This window comes from Tachysurus fulvidraco, chromosome 26 (genome assembly GCF_022655615.1).
Source record: "Tachysurus fulvidraco isolate hzauxx_2018 chromosome 26, HZAU_PFXX_2.0, whole genome shotgun sequence".
NCBI classification, from domain to species: domain Eukaryota; kingdom Metazoa; phylum Chordata; class Actinopteri; order Siluriformes; family Bagridae; genus Tachysurus; species Tachysurus fulvidraco.
This window is the reverse complement of record NC_062543.1, coordinates 10,288,027-10,305,029: the sequence shown is the minus strand read 5'-3', so window position 1 is coordinate 10,305,029 and position 17,003 is coordinate 10,288,027. Positions and strand designations below refer to the sequence as shown.

General features: G+C 38.7%; 1 protein-coding gene across 1 annotated transcript; it reads left to right on the top strand.

Moving 5' to 3' along the window:
- Positions 1-584: 584 nt before the first annotated feature.
- Positions 585-16,378, top strand: aif1l (allograft inflammatory factor 1-like). The gene is made up of 6 exons (XM_027178642.2): positions 585-736; positions 967-1,028; positions 5,186-5,252; positions 7,166-7,207; positions 10,101-10,263; positions 14,364-16,378. Exons 1-6 carry the CDS (start codon positions 718-720, stop codon positions 14,449-14,451), a joined length of 441 nt encoding a protein of 146 aa, XP_027034443.1. The 5' UTR covers positions 585-717; the 3' UTR covers positions 14,452-16,378.
- Positions 16,379-17,003: the final 625 nt, after the last annotated feature.

Below are 17,003 nucleotides of genomic sequence, written 5' to 3'. Positions count from 1 at the left end.
ATTCTGTCTATATTGTATCCCATCGTCTCCATTGTCTTGTATAATTTGTATAGCATTGTGTATGTCTGTACTTTTGAGAGTCACAAACTGCTGGAACCAAATTCCTTGTGTGTGTCAACACACTTGGCCAATAAATGTGATTCTGTTTCTGATTCTGATTCACGGGTTTGATTCCCGTTTTAAAGAATCGAGCTTCAAAGTGTCGGTTTGATTTAGCTGGTAATGGGTAATGGGTAAAACGAGTCACTTCACGGATTCGATTCTCATTTAAATTAACCGAGCGTTGGTGTGATTCCTTCATCCATCCCCATTCCCGCTAAACACGTAGCGAAAGGTATTGAGTCACTTTACAGATTCGATTCTCGTTCCAATTAATCTAGCATATAAATTTCGTTGAGATTTCGCCAGAGTAATATTGTAAAAATGGACTCCATATGAACAATCTTGTTGTTTTTGTTTACAATATAATTATTATACAGCATTCACTTTTACGGTTAACATCATAAGATAATTTTGCTATTGAAACATTTGTTTGGCTTCTGTTTGAGAATCGGTTCTCCCGAGTCGACACAATGAGTCGTTCAAATACAAAGAACGAGTCATTTTAGGATTCGCCTTGCTGAACTCCTTCGACTTGCGTTCATTCTCCTCCGCCTCATCACGAGAGAACAGGACTCACCGATTCTCCGCTCCGCATTGTACAGTACCTGTCTCATCATGCCGTCTAATGTACAAGGCAAGTCTTGTAATAATTATACGTTTTACCCAAATATTTAAAAAATGAATCAAATTGATCCGATTTGATTCATGTTTACCGTTAATTCTGTCTATTTGACACGCGCGCGTTTGTTTCCCCTGGAACTCTGTTAGCTTGCTGCTCTTTATTACCTCAGCAAGTGCACGTCAATGAAAACGCGTATAACGGATGCTTTTGTAACGAGGATTGTGTTTGTGTTTATTTCCCAGGTGGAAAGGCATTTGGATTACTGAAAGCCCAGCAGAGAGACAAGCTGGAAGAAGTGAACAGGGTAAATAAATGAATTTTCATACCGCTTTTTGTCTATAATGCGTCTCGGCAGCTGTTTGTCTGTGAGAAACGTTAGCTAGCTCAGCTAACTGCACTTGACTTTGACCTTTACTGTTCACGGAGTACAAGAAAGTGTATAAATCAAAGACCATGGACAATATATGCCGCTGTTTTAGCGTCTCAAAGCGTTCGTATTGTGTTGTTTATATATTTAGTGAGCTATAATAGTGTCCAGACGGCGAATAAAAACTTTCCCCAGGCGAGAAAAGACTAACAGAAGCCCATTATTTAAATACACGGAGTCATTTTAAAAAGCCGGACTATTAAAGGCCTGGCTGTAGCCGTGTTTAGATCAGGTGTGTCTGCTTGTATGAATGAGACCGTTGTTGCCAGCGTTGAAACTCTGTTCAGGGGAAAGTAGCTTATTGTGCGCTCGAGATGCCGCCGAGCGACGTCACACTCACGTTTGCATATTCATGAAGTCGTCGTGGTCATTTGCATATCAAAACGTGTTACACGAAATTTTCCCAGGAAAGATTGATTATACCGTTTTTATTGGAGTTTTTAGTAAACAGTGTGTTGTTGCACCGCAAACTAACGATACACACACACAAACCCACAACCGCGTCTCTGCACACAAATTAAACCTATTTGTAAGGAATAGGTTGATTTCTATTACTTGTATCTTTTATTATGTAATACATTTAAGGAACATTTGTGCTGTGGGCACCAGTACATTGTAAATGGTAATTTGCAGGTTGTCATGACATCATCTTTAGTTAAACTTTTTCTTCATGTATCCTCAGACAGCAGGGTTGACCATCATACGTCACCTCGGAGAAATCTCTGGACTGAAATCGCAGCACAGTAGCAGCTGACGAAACTCCAGCCACATGTTTAATAACTACTGTTAATAAATTGCCCTTCCATCAAAACAGTGATTAGTGTGAACCTGAGAGCTCTATCAAATGTAGGACATCACTAACGTCTACTCGAAACCTTAGTAGATCTTATTAATTTGGCAACCTTGATGAACTATGCTTTAACATGTTGCTCTGTAGTCTTTGTATTCTCACTGTATATGCAGGACCTCAGTGTCCAAATGTTTAGGATGGAGTTCACTGGACACTTTTACACATGATTCTGGGCCTCGTTGTTGGGGCTTTCACTGAGGCATTTAATGTTTAATCGAAGAAAAAGTTCAGTGAGCTGAAACACAAGGGTGGAACGTTCGGTTTCTCTGTAAAGGCTGCGGAGTATTCGCATGTTCGCATGGATGTTGTAGCTTTAGAAGCTGATCAGTTTGAACTGCATCACAGCATTCAATTAATACTGATTTATTTCTCATATGTAAAGATGTACCGTACACAGTACGACATGTAGTGAAATGCATTTGGACTGTCTGTGACGTAAAAGTAAAAAATACACAATGGATAAAGATTGACGTGCTGATTAAAGAACGCAAAAAAGTAATTGAAAGCCAGGTTGTTTCTGAAGCTGCTGCCTGTTATTGTTGCATTCTTGTGCCAATTTCCAGGGCATGTTTTGATTTCCCTTGATAAGTGGTCCACTCCTGTTTCTGGGTTAAACAGGCAAAATGCACATAACGTATCCTAGAAAAGATTGAACAATAATATTAGGAATAATTACAATCAGGTTTGAACACTGAGGTTAGCCACTCCAACAGGCTAAAATAATAAAATATAAAAGTAGTTTGTGTAAGCAGACCAAGTTCAAGTTTTCAGAATGCTAATGAAGGTTTGTCAGTGGCATGTCCGATGTTCTCCACTCCTGTGTTGATGATTAATTAGAATAAATCTAGGGTGCAAAACATTTCATCTACTCGATGCCCGCAAATACGAGAACATTCCCATAGTGGTTTGCGGTCAAGTCAGGTTTAGCCCATTCGCATTGCTTCTCACTTCCTGTGACCTTAATCTCAATTATTTTTAGTTTCCATTTCTTCAGCTACACTTTATCACTCTTCCACATCATGTTCTTTCCTTGTCCTGTGCTTGTTTTGCCACACTATACAAGGAATGTCTTGATTGTAGGGGTATGGGTGGGGTTGAGGTGTCTGAAATTGTGCCTGACTGTTCCCTTGAGAAAGCAAGTTACCATGGAAACTTTACCAGTAAATTACATAATTTTAATGTTAATGTACCACAGCATGTTGTGTATTAAGTGTGACCATATGATCTTTGTGGCAGCTTAGTGGTTAAGGTGTTGGATTACTGATCGGAAGGTCAGGAGTTTGAATCCCAAGTCCACCAAAGTTCCACTGCTGGGCTTAGGCCCTTAACCCTCAAATGCTCAGTTGTATAAACTGAAATAAAAATGTAAGTCGCTCTGGATAAGGGTGTCTGCTAAATGCCATAAATGTACATTTCAGAAGGTATGAAGTTTTAAGTTTCGCACATGTTTATCCTACACTGTAAAAGCAAAATCTCACGATCTTGTTAATTCTACAGGAGTTGTATGGCCGTGTAAACAGCTCATTAAACAAGAACTCTAACTAGCAAACATAAAAACTCTCACTCTGTAACTAGATGACTTCTTCAGCTTGTATCTGGCTTGTATCCCTCTTTGTTGGTCAGATGAAGACAGGTAAACTGTAATTTTACTCGTTCGTAGAGTAAAATGGCTTCATCCCTACATAGTTCCCTAGAAATCCCTACATAACACTTTTGTTTAGTTTTACCTGAACAGCTCAATGAGTTTAGCAACCAGTTTGTTTTAGGGTAAATTTGCAGCAAGACGAAACGAGAAACTCTATCCTGTTCTCCTGGTATATCTAGCAGCACTAGTTTAACCAAATGAAGCTGAGATGTTTAACAGTTCTGCATAAGACTAAACACGACCGTATAAGGCAGCAGCTGTTAGCTTTTAATGTTTAACCGTTCATGGTTTAGTTTCTATAAATCAATGTTAGTTAGTCTGAAGTTGTGTTTTGTTCATACTGGCTCTTTAAAAGCTTTAAAGGTACAATAGTACATACAGAGAACCTGAAAGATATGTAGAAGATGATGAGGGGGGGAACAGTGTATTAATTTGTGGCCTTGGCAAAAGTGTATGAAACTGAGTAAACCTGCTTGGAAACCAGAATTCGGGCCCACAGGTCTTGGATTTGGTTGCAGTCGTTAAGGTGAGCTTCATGAAAATAGACCAGAAACATTCAAATGTCCAACTCCTTGCTTAAAACTAATATTTGAGGGCGGAAAAAAAAAATCCTACTCTTACCTAATGCATCTCTTTGTCAAGCAACACAGACTCCAAATTCAAACTAACTAACATGCTCTTCTGTCTGAGATTTTATTTATTTTTTAATGTTTTTACAAAAGACTTTTATTTATAGTTCATCATTACATGGATAGAAGCTTCACCGTCCAGTGAAATAATCTCTATAGCCGAATAGGCCCCACCCCTTGCTGTACACTAGTAGGGTGTTGTCATGGTTTGTCATGCTTTTTTGTTTGTTTAGTTGTTTGTTTTTTCGTGCATCTTCTTGCACACTATTCCCTTGGAGGTGAAGTTTTGTTCAGATTGATGAAATATTTTACAAGCCATGGTTTCGTGAGCATGAACATGCATAACATGCAAAACTGTCAGGGCTTTTTTTAATCAGTAAGAGAAAAAAATGTCCGTCACTGGTGAGTCACATAAGGATTCTCTTGACATGTTGCTAATCAGACTTGAGATTGTCATAGAAATAACTGTTTCTAAAACTAACTGCTCCAAAACAATTTATACACCTTGTATAAATCGCTTGTTTTGGTTGCATATACTAGCTATTTCGCTTGCTGTACCTGCTATATACGCTCTCACCAGAAGGCCCCAAGGATCTCTGCTGCTTCCTTCCAAATTTTTCTTCCTGGTGTCAATCTTTTTTTAAGCAGGATAAGATGAAACATTTTTGCACATCAGTGAGTAGGATATTGGGAATGAGCCAATAAAACTGAGCTGGGAACTGATGTCCTCTGAGCCAGTTGATTGGATAATGTCCCTTGTGACCGTTACCTGCAAATCTGAATGTAGGGTTCTGTCTGCAAACACATCCTCACTGTTAGTCTGTTTACTCAGTGCTGTGCTTACACAGAAGCTTAGAGTCAAAACTACAAAAAAAAACTTTCACATCACTTTTTCCCCCTTTCTCTGCAGGAATTTATGGAGGACCAGAAGTACAGAGACGAGGAGGATTTGGAAGAGAAGCTGGATTCTTTCAAGAGTAAGCACTACAAAGACTAAAAGCTTTAACATGTAAACGTCCTCGCAGGTTGGCACCCGTGTGCGATCTGCATGCATGTGATGTTGTGTTTGTAGAAGTGTAGCTCTGGGTGTGTTGTGGTTCTCTAGGAATGCTAACTTGTTTTTTTTTTTCTTTTGAAAGAGAGAGCGTGCGACAGAGAGAGGGAGAGACAGAGAGAGAGAATTCTTTTGGGGGAGAAAAATAACAACTGAGCATGTCCATGGATAAGGGCGATTATAGCGAAAGCCTGAAATAGATTCTCAGTCATGCAGCCCAAATCCTGTCTCTTTCTGTCTTTTTCTGTCTGTCTTTCTTTCTCATCCCACACTTTCCATTCCTGACACTTGAACTCTATACTCAAGAGCCTTGAATTCCTTAAGGTGTTTACCAGCCATCCAAGCTTTGTTTTTATGCACATGCCTTTGTGCACCTAACTTCAAATTAAGACCATGAATACCCTGAAAGTATAAAACCATGACAGCATGAAAGCTGTTCAAATCAAACTGGAAGAGAGAAACCTAGACAGCATCCAGACCGATTTGAAATAAAAATCCTGGTTTTGTTTCACTAGCGGTTTGCAGAAACATACACACTCGCTCTTACTCGAGACTTTGGGCCGACCACAACTTTAACCCCACAAATGTGCCTCTGTATTCGTGTGATTTCCAGCACAGAACCCGAGTTTTAACCCTGATGGTGTCTCAGCAGTCTGTAGTCAGGCACCCAAGAGAGCTAAATTGACCCAATCGCCCAATTGAGTCATTTGCCAGTTGTGGGTGTCTGAGCTCATGCATGCAAAAAGTACTGGACAGCACTTTTCTATTTTATGCCACCCAGTGACAGTTCAAAAAGAAATCCAAGCATTTCTCACAGGAAGCACATGGTAGCTGGTTGCTTCACTATCCAGCTGTGTTTGCAGTGTGTGTAGTCAGCAAGGGACTATTATTGTAACTTTCCTTAAACCTAAAATAGCAGAACTGCTTGTTTTTGTGTACTTTTAAGCGATTTTATTACACGGTAGATCGTGTGTGAATTAAATAATCATCATCACACAATCCTACTCCAGAACTGTTTGTGGTCTGTGTGTCTAAAACCTTAACTACTGCTGTGGCTTTTGTGGGATTTAAAAGCATCTGCAGTGCTAAGGATGTACGGTGTTGGATGCCAACATCCATCCACAGATTAGCATGATTATTTGAGATTATGGAAGCAACTGAAATCTGCGTTTCTCTGTTACGGCAGCAGTCATTATCTCATTGCCAGTGTCCGACAGTTTTTAATGGATTACCCCGAGCTTATGTTTTTGTTAGTGCTCTTCGGAGTTTGGGCCCCAAATCAAGCCACAATGTCTGTCTATTCCATTCTCCCTCTGTCTCTATCTCCCACTGCAAACCCCCCACTTTTCTCTACTCCCCTGCACAGTTTTGTTGTGAATAGTCATGAGTTTCAGGGAAAGGCATTAACAAGGGGGGCCATTGTAACCGTCGTCTCTCCTCCTCTCCCAGAGACACGGTTACAATCCCCACTCCAACAGAGCTGTCTTTGTGATGCGGACACAAACAGAGATGGAGACAGATGGACAGACGCAGCGAGTGTGGAGTAGTTAAAGGAGGCACAGAAACCAAATCCTTGAAATGATTTAAAGCTAATTGAAAGTTTGACCGTTTTATTTTAGCCTCAGCTCCGAATTCCACCTGCTACGATACGTTTCTTTGAGCCAGCTCCAGCTGTCCTAATAATGACCTGGCCTTCTATTCTCACCTGTTACACCAGCTGTGTGTGTGTGTGTGTGTGTGTGTGTGTGTGTGTGTGTGTGTGTGTGTGTGAGTTTGGTCTACAGTGTATTTGGCTTCATTCAGTTTGATTTAATCATCTTTATATTTGTTTTGCAGACAAGTATGCAGAATTTGACCTGAATGACGAGGGAGAAATTGGTAAGTGTGTGTGATTAAGACTGAATGAGAGTCTAGCTATCATGTATGTGAAAGTGACACTGTAGCTGCCGTGAAACATGAGTACATGTTGACGGCGTATGACTTGCTGTAAACAAAGTGTGTAATCTCAGAGGAGTCCCACTGTTAAATTTTTAGAAAAAAAATATTCTATACAATGCTGTTGAATTCTTGATTCTGATTGGTCAGATCATTCTAGGCAACAAATCTGTAACTTGCCTGGTAGGCCAGCTATTAGACTTCCTGAATGAACTACATATAACATTAGAACAGTTACTTAATAATAATAATAATAATAATAATAATGATTATTAGATGCTGTTTGCTTGTTTTGGGCAGCTTCAATATATGTACATCGGCCACATTTATTGTTTGTGCTCGTTTCAGTTTGTCATCAACATAAAGAAACCTTCCCAGGAACTTCTATTTTGACTGCGTATCAGTTTCATCAAAGCATGAAAGAAAACAAGCAGCCAAAAAAAAAAAGCCAGCTGGCAGATGTCAATGCCGCCTGTCCTGTAGAAAACAGCTGCATATGACAACTGTCCAAACACACACACTGTCATCATCTCCTTCAGCTGTAACCTTCTAATAGGAGACTTAACAGCAAAGTTTCAGATACATTTCAGAAGTCACTGGCATTGTTGCAAATGTGAAGCCCAGTCAGCACCAGAGCTGAGTGATTGACAGCCAGGAACATTAAAACAATGAACTTGTATCAGTTGATCACAGATTTTTCCGTATGGTGTGTGTAGAAATCACCATTATACTATTATTGAAATATATAGGATATAAATAAATATATTCTAATTGCTTGTATATAATTCCTTCTTTCAGGAAGCACAAGATTTTTTAAATACTTAATTGAAATGCTTTAGGGCTAATATGCTAAAATGTCCTCCTTTTATCAGAGCCAATTTCTTACCTTAACTACCTTAATATTTCTACCTTTTGATTGAAATCAAAAGAAGGGATCTGAGTTGTGATAATCTTCTCTGCATGTTAGCGCCCCATGAAGAAGTCTCTAATTAGCAGAGGTTAACTCCCTGAGATTGAAGTGTTAACTTTTTTTTTTTTTTAATTATTTATTCCTGCTTTTCTGCTCTGTGCATTCAGGTGAATTACAGCAGTGTATTTTCACACCACAGTACACACTTGACATGCTGAGACATATGGACTGTGATTTCCTGGGATATTGTGCGCATTTATCTACTTGTGCTGTGCCATATTTAGCTCTATTTCCATATAGTTTTGAGGTCGGTTAAATCAGGTTAAATTGTGCGACATTAGCGCTGTATAAAACAGCACGTTATTCCAGATTCCTTGCAGTGACTAATTACTTAAGAAACAACAACATGAATATTGACGATTGAAATGAAAGAATGAGTTGAGGAAGTCATGGCAGCAAAGCTCACAAGTGACACATCACACATCCAGCTTGTTTATCAAGTCTGATCTTAATGGGAGTTGCTTTGCTTAGGAGTTGCTTTCTGCAGAAGAAACATTGTCACAACTTATTATTCATTCATATTTAGACAGCTTTTAACATTGCTGCTTTCCTTTTGTCTTTGTGAGGACACAGTGCACCTGACTGCACCTTTTAAGACTTAATAGAAAGTTCTATATAAAAATGGCAGTTACTTTCCTCAGGATTTAGACCCAGGCTCTTCAATCGGTGGCCCGTGGGCTGAACCCGACTCGCAAGGTACACACGTAGCCTAGTGTGAAAGACATCTCTGTAATAAATTAGTTCAGTCAGATAATGGACCCTACAGTTATGAAGTGAGGCAGGTCCGTTCCATTCTGAGTCACAGTACAGAGCAGGAGTCACGTGACGTTAGACCAGTTGCGCTCTGAGAAGCGATGACTGACAGGACGATGACAGATGAAAACAGTTGTTGGTATCACTTCTTCTGTTCATTTCTTTATAATATTTTTCACAAAACCACATTAACCCCATTCTACTGCCCCAGCTCCACTTACACATGTGGGCACTCGCACATTAAACCGAGTATGTGTACAGCACTGACAACATACACACAAGATTTCACTGCTCTTGTGAAAGCTAAAAAAGACGTGTCTCTCATTAGAAGGCAGCCTGAATGTCTGTCAGTTATTTAGATAATTAGATAAATTAGATAGGCAGAATAAAATAATTTATTTTGACAAAATATTCAATATGCATCACTGATATTTTAAGGATGCTTTTCATGAACTAGCCTCCATGAGTATTGCAAGTACAAATGCATTATTTAAGATTCATTTTAATACAAAATTTGGATGAAGCAAAATGATTGAAAGGCCTGGGTTTTTTCTTTTTGTTTTTATTTCTAAATCATAAACCATGCAAAATGATGTGCATTTTTGTTTGTATACATCTCACTAAAAATAAAAACATGCTGTAAACAGAAGTTGATATTTTAAACGAAATATACTCTATGTGGTATATTCTATATGTTTGTTTGTTTTTTTGTTGTTTTTTTTTAAATAATAAAAAAAAATCCCAAAAAATGTTTGAATAAGCAAAGTCTCATGAAACATTTGGAGTGCTGTGGCATCGCCTGAGGCATCATTTTAACCAGCGATGGCGCTGCAAACTTGGTTACGTGATATATTTTTACTCCGGTTTTCAAAGTCAGAAAGATGTCTATATTGCAAGGTTTATATACATTCATTTTGTTTATCTTAACGGCATTCGGCCGCCATCGTCTCTGTAGTCACACAGTACAGTAAAATGTATCACAAATACTCCACCAACCAGTATTTAGGACTGATACTAGGAATTAGAACCATGTTTGTTTTAGTTCTTAAGCCAAATGCACTCATCCAGTGTTGTCATTTTGATCAAATTGTGCGTTTTATGTTTGTCATGCAGATATGATGGGTCTGAAAAGGATGATGGAGAAGCTCGGTGTCCCCAAGACCCACTTGGAGATGAAGAAGATGATCTCGGAGGTGACCGGTGGCTCCAGCGACACCATCAACTACAGAGACTTTGTGAAGATGATGCTGGGGAAGCGCTCGGCTGTGCTCAAATTGTAAGTTTGCATGCTGCGTGGACAGTTTGTTATCGTGCTGACAGGTTCTGCTCGACAGGGCTATTAATAGATAGCGTACATGTTTAGTCATGTCAGCAAATCTACTGCTGATCCACAAAATCACAACAGCTTATCAAGGCCATTATCTCTCGCGCAGGATACGGGATGTCATGACGCATACCATCATCATTCACAAGCCATTTCTGTGGAAAACCAATTACATGTTATGTTTAAAAAAAGAAAAACATCAATTACAGTTTTGTTTTTTTGTTAATCAAGAATGCTAAATAGCAGAATTGGACGTTTGTTGATGTTGTAAAACCAGACTCTGATATTTGCGGCCTTTTATGTGTGTGTATCTTTTTTTTTTTTTTTAAGCACATTAGGATTCCTTTACTCTAAACCTGCTTTGCGCATTTAAATAAGCAAGACACTGTGTGTGTAACTCTAGTTTACAGAGGGTTGAAGGATATCTCTCACACTATTTTCTAACTCGTCTACTCTCGGTTGGTTGGTTATGGACGACCTCCAAGTTGGCCAATGTTGTTCCACCCTCTCTGTTTTTTTTTCAAGGGGAACAGAAGAGATATCAGCAGAAATCACAGGCTTTAGCTATTCAGTGTTCTTTTCTTTGGCAGAGATAAGAAAGGCTTGGCGACAGCGTGACTTGCAAAAAAAAAATTGTTGATTTTTGGAAAACTGTGAACTTATGCCAAGTTCCTCAGCTGCTGAAGCATTGTTGACCATTTCTAATGCAAGAGCTTGCCCGTATCACCGTATTCTGCATGTGCTGTCTAGCTTGAGACAGAAAAGACAAGGTGTCCAGTTTGCCACGTAACACACACAAGTTAATGTTAAGTGTTGTAACAGGTTGTTAAGGCAATACACTATAGTGAAGCGTTCTAATGACACGGTGGTGGTGATTTATTACATTCAGTTTTTGTGGAGCTTTATTCATAGTGTTCTTTAGGCAAAAGTACTACGGTATTTATGAAGATGTGAAGGGGAATTGGGGCGTGTCTATAAAATGACTGACAAGAGGCCAGATTTTCTACAAACAAATGTTTCAGACAAGAGAGCAGGTTTCCAAGATGTTTTGTTGTTGTTGTTGTTTTCCAGTTGTGTAACACACTTGTTCTTGCTTTTTTCTTTTATTTCTTTTCATTTATTTGTACTAGTAATGAGTGAATAAGGAATATGGTGTTTATGGGTACAGAGGAAGACTTGAGGGGAAAGTGGGAGCTTCAGGCACAGGTTTGAGTCTCTGCAGCTTTTCAGATCAAACAAATAACTAAAGGCTGTCACTGTATTTTTGACCAAAGAATGAAAAGAGGTTCATTCAGTTTGCTGATTTTGACTCTGTGAACCCCAAGGTGAAGTGTGTTATTTTATTTAGTTATTTATTTATGAAAAGTAATTAAGGCAAATAATAGATGTTTACTGCTGCACAAGTCACTCTTACACTATTTTGGCTGATATCTGTGTAAATATTTCCTTAGAAGTCGGTCAAATTCTAATAAAATGAAAAAACACCTTGTGACGCACAGCACTGACTGCAGAAGGGGCGAAGAAGGTCAGTAAGTACAAAACAACCCATGGGATATTTCATAATTTCCACCTGAATGATCGAGTAAGAGTAAATCCATTCCCTTGGCCATCATAACGGTAATATGTCAGATCCTGTGGCGTCGGTCCTTTAAGAGGAGTGAACTAGGACAGAGGATATTTAGGACAGACTTAAAGTAGCCCTGAAGTGCTTGAAGAAAAAAAAGGGGACACTGACACAAAAGCTATTATTAGGGGCAAATAAGGCATATGTTATACTACATGTAAAGAATAAAGCATGATACGGATCGTTTTGTTCATTGCTGAGCAACACATGAAGTTTTTAGCCATTTATAGGTATGATTTAATGTCTTATGGCAAGTTAGTTCCTGTATTCACTTGTATTGTAACAATTACACTGTAAACAATAGCTCTCTCTCTCTTGCTCTCTCGCTCTCTCATGAGATAAAAATAACAGCTAAGCATAGAGCTGTGAAACCACAAAGTCCTCTTCCCATGGCAGACCGCATACTGACAAATACAAAGAACTGACACTGGACACTCCTATAAATGTTAAATAAGCTTCACCATAGCCAAATGTAAAGGTTTTTGTATAATCGCATGTCAAAAATGCAAATATAAACCTGAAGTATGTATTTTCAGCCACCACAACAGACTGAGCTGCTGTCGGTGAAAATGAATCAGCACCTGCTGACCAGTTGGTCTGTTTTTATGATATAAGATGTGTTTCTCTTTTAAAAACAGGTCAGTCAAATGAATCCTGAATTATCTATAATTATGTAAGAGTTTGGTCCCAGCTCTGTAGTACTTTGGGGACTTGATCTATAAACCAAGTAGAAAACAGCATTGAGGTCGTCTTTTGAGGAAGAACTTTCTCACACTCTCAGTCTTCAAAGTTGGTTCACTTATGCGTTTGTGATCATGTTGGGTGAGGGGCGAATGCTGCTAGGACAGTACAGCACATGGCTTGTGCACAAGGCTTCAGCAAGAGCTTAGAGGAGCTTTGCATTGATTAACCATTAAAGGAAAGTAAAGACACGTCCTTTGAATAGATCTGTCATGAAAGCTTCAGTTACACTTTTCACTCAGTCTGCGATTTCAGTCTGTTTGTTTTAGAATGTGTGGTGGTGATAAGTGACACTTGGGTGTAGTTTTGTAGCTTTCACTGCTCTACACTATATGCCAGTTCTATATGGTGCAAAAGTTACTTTGTGGTTACATGGTCAAATGTTTATGGACCCATGACCATCACAACACTCGTACCTTGTTCTTATGAAAAAATTGGGCCCCACATTGTGCACACTATTGTAAAGAATTACTTTATTTTGTGTAGTTCATTGGAACTAAGGAGCCCCAACATGTTCCAGCATCACAGTGCCCCGGTTCACAAACTAAAAAACCCCATCCCCACCCTGACTGCACCCCAGGCCTACTCAATTACCCAGGCCTACTGATTGTGTCGTCTGGTCAGGTGTTGACAACTTTTGACCATTTAGTATAGAAATGAATGAGAATTTCCCACTGAGCAGAATCACTGGTCAATTTATACAAAAGGTGGCATGCAGTTGGAAACAAAGTACATACAAATAAAAGCTTTGTTTTCTCTCTCAATATATTCTTGTATACCTAATTTACCTAGTTACCTTAATCCTTCTTAGTGAACCATCTATGACCTGGATGTCTGCAAACTAATTGTCTCAGCCTTATTTAGTCATCGAACTGTCTCTTGACAATGGTATGTTGTGTTACGGTCATTCTGTCGCTCGTTCGCTCTCTTGCTCATTTCCTGTTTTGTCACTCAGTGGGGTTCTGTGCTAATCTGGGTCAGGGTCAGTGCTGCACATGAAACTCCTGCTTTTCCCGTTTTATGTAATTTTGTAAGTTCTTCATGGCCGGGTGTGCAAATCAAATCCAAAGTAAGACAGCAGTTTCTTAAGGCTGTACATTAAAGTAGACAAGAGCATTGTACTTAAATTATCTGTGTAACCACTTAGGTCTCTTGATCTGGTCACATTTAGTTCTCACATCAAGTAGCAGTGCTGTGGTTACGGTTAAAAGGGGAAATGTTCGATGAGAACGCTGTTCGATGTTTGTTAGACATCCTCATTACAGAGAATAAACAGAAGCCAAGAAAAATACAATGCAATACAATAAGGGGGGAATAATTATTCTGATATATTATTATTTCATATACTTCCAGTGCAAATTTCCACTTCATAATTACACATGCAACGACTTTTGTACTTTAAACATGAACAACAATGGACAGAGAGGTGTATTTGTGGTTCAACTAACAGGGATGTTTAACGTGTTTATGGCTCTGTAGCTTTTGCTGTTTAAGTGACGTTTGATGATGTACGGTGGGCAGCTCCTTCATCTTCATGTGAATCCTGAATGATCGCGATTCGTTTTTGTTTCCAGTTAATAACGTAGTATTTTTGTGTTCTGTTGTTATTTAGCTTGAAAAATGCGTTCATCAGCACGTCTGACATGATTTCCATTCAGTGCATGACTTCTTTCCCTTTTCGTTTTAGGGTGATGATGTTCGAGGACAAGGCCAACAGCCCCGCCAGCAAACCAGATGGACCGCCACCGAAACGAGACATCGCCAGCCTACCCTAGAGAAATCATGGAAGCAGAGGCCTCCCATTCCCACCTATTTCAAATCCAGTGGGCTTAAGTGTACATAGGGGAAATTTCCAAGGGAAAAAAAATCAGAGGTTTAGAGAAAGCTCGAGGGGATCAGTGCCGAAAAAAATATACATTTGCTGTGAAGAGGTCAAACCATGCAGATTCGCTTTTTTTTATGAGACAAGAAATGTATATATTTATATGGAAATAGGTCTTTTTGAAGTGTACTTATTCCTTTTAATGGAGTCGTTTGATGAAAATGAACAAAGTGTGTTTGTTAACAGTGCGGTGTGTGTTTAACATTTGAACGTGGATTAAGTGTAGTGTGGAATAAGACAGTTTTATTTCCGAGAAACATTACGATATTTTTAGAACTAAGAATAAGGTGTTTGTCTCTGATTCCAAGCCTTTGCATTAGATTCAGTTAAATAAAGTATTTGGTCTTAAATGATCATCAATCTTTAGCTGCAATGTCCGGTGAAGTAAGTTGTAATCTAATGCCAACTATACCTACAGGCAGTTGTATAGCAGGATAGCTAGAGGCATTTACACTCGTTGCCACTTTAATAGGAACATGTGATTTCAGTTTTGGTGCCTTCGCTGGATTGAGATAAGAGACTAGACCAATCGAGATGACAGGAAGGCAAAAGTGACTCAAGGCCCCATTGGATTCCTCTTTTGGACAAGAACAGGAATCTGAGGCTACAACTGAAACTAAACTGGGGATGTTTTTTTCTAATCATCCACCCACATTTTGTGCCTGTGCCCAGTGTGGTCTCAGATTCCTTTGAAATTCTCAGCGACGATGCCAGGAGCAAAGTTACTAAGACCAGTTTTTCCTATTCTTAAGCAGACGCGATCTTGTTCCCTGCGTCTGCTTGATTTTATTGGAGAATTTTATGAATGAACACGATTCTATGGAAGTGGACAGTGAGTGTATATAACCATTCATGTTCTTTTAATATTCTAGTAATCTTTTTTTGCATGTCTGCTCAGAATTCCCATTACAGAAAGGGGCCAAGAAAGCAACGGAGGAGGATTCACAAGCTTTTACTTAAATAATAAGTAGCAGGTTTTATTCCTTCTACTTAAATACCTCATAGCTTTCCATTGTTGTTCATCCTCATTTAGGTGTTTGTTTTTGTTGTCCCCGTCCCCCCCAGTCTGTGTGACTTTTCTCAGTCAAAATGTGATTAGTAGTTTTAAACACTGTTAAAAACAATGTATAGTTTATTTTACACATCTAAGGACCATTTTATATTTGAGACCGATGCATCCCACTTGGAAGAATGCCATATTTGTACATGCATTAAGAACAGGGTCACCTTCTGCTTACTGTAAATCGAGCTAAAGTCAGGCTTTCCAAGTGCCTCACGCTGTGTGTGGAGTTTTGTGCAGAAATCATTTTCAGTCTTTTTTTACTCCCACATACATCTTCTGTTCAACGTACTGATCGTGACGTGATGTTCTCAGACAATACATTGTGCTATTTATTTCATCGTGCTCTACATTATTGATCAGTAACATTTAGCTCAGTAACTAATTGTCATTAAAAGTGGCTGTATTTGTGAATGAACTGGTCCCCTCACACCCCCAATTTGTTTCAAATCATTTTATAATTTTATTAAATCTATGTAGAAATTGTGAATCTGTTTGGATTTTTATTTGTATTTTTGTGTGTTTCGTTCCTGTTTTAAGCGCAAAATTTGAAAATATGTATTAGCAGTTGCACTGTGTTTTTATTTCAAGTTTTTAGATTAATATTAGTTTGTTCTTTCAGCATAATAATAAATGCAGGCATTTTTTTATACTGTAGATCACACAGCGTTTATATATTTTTTTGGTTGGTTGGTTTTTTTTTTGTTTTGTTTTTTTGCAAACACCAAAGGAAATAAAGATTATATGGTGACACCGGAAATTGCTTGTGAAAGTCCCTTCATTGTGTGTGTGATGTCTGATCATAAGGTTGAGATCAAATCCCCGGCAATCTGTAACCGTTAACAACTTAAACAGTGATTAAAGGCTTTGTTTAAGACAAACTGTGTTTTTGGAGTGAATGTAAAATTTATTGATTAAAAAATGATTAATAATGCTTTATTTTTCCAGCCCAAATTTCATTTGCAATAAGGCTGATTTATTTAATCCAGCTTTGCTGACACAACCATAAAATCACATCAGTAGTAGCTACAGTAAGAAGGTTTACTAAACATACTGTACATAGATAAATTACCTTCTCTCTCATTTCTCTTCACCTTTAGATAAGACGTCATTAAGCTACAAAAGAAAAAGGAAGCGTTGTGCTGCTCTCTGTTCTCACTCACTCAGGTCATGGTCACTCGTGTAATTTATAGCCTGCTATCATGATTTAAAACTGAAAATATTTCATAACTTGGGCCAGCCATCCATTTATTTAGGGTCACAGTTAGCCTATGATGCAATCACACACATGTTTACAAGTCTATTCACACACTATAATTGATGTACAGAAACCAATCAGCCTAAAACACGTCTGTGGAGTGATGGAGGAAACCGGGTCACCCAGA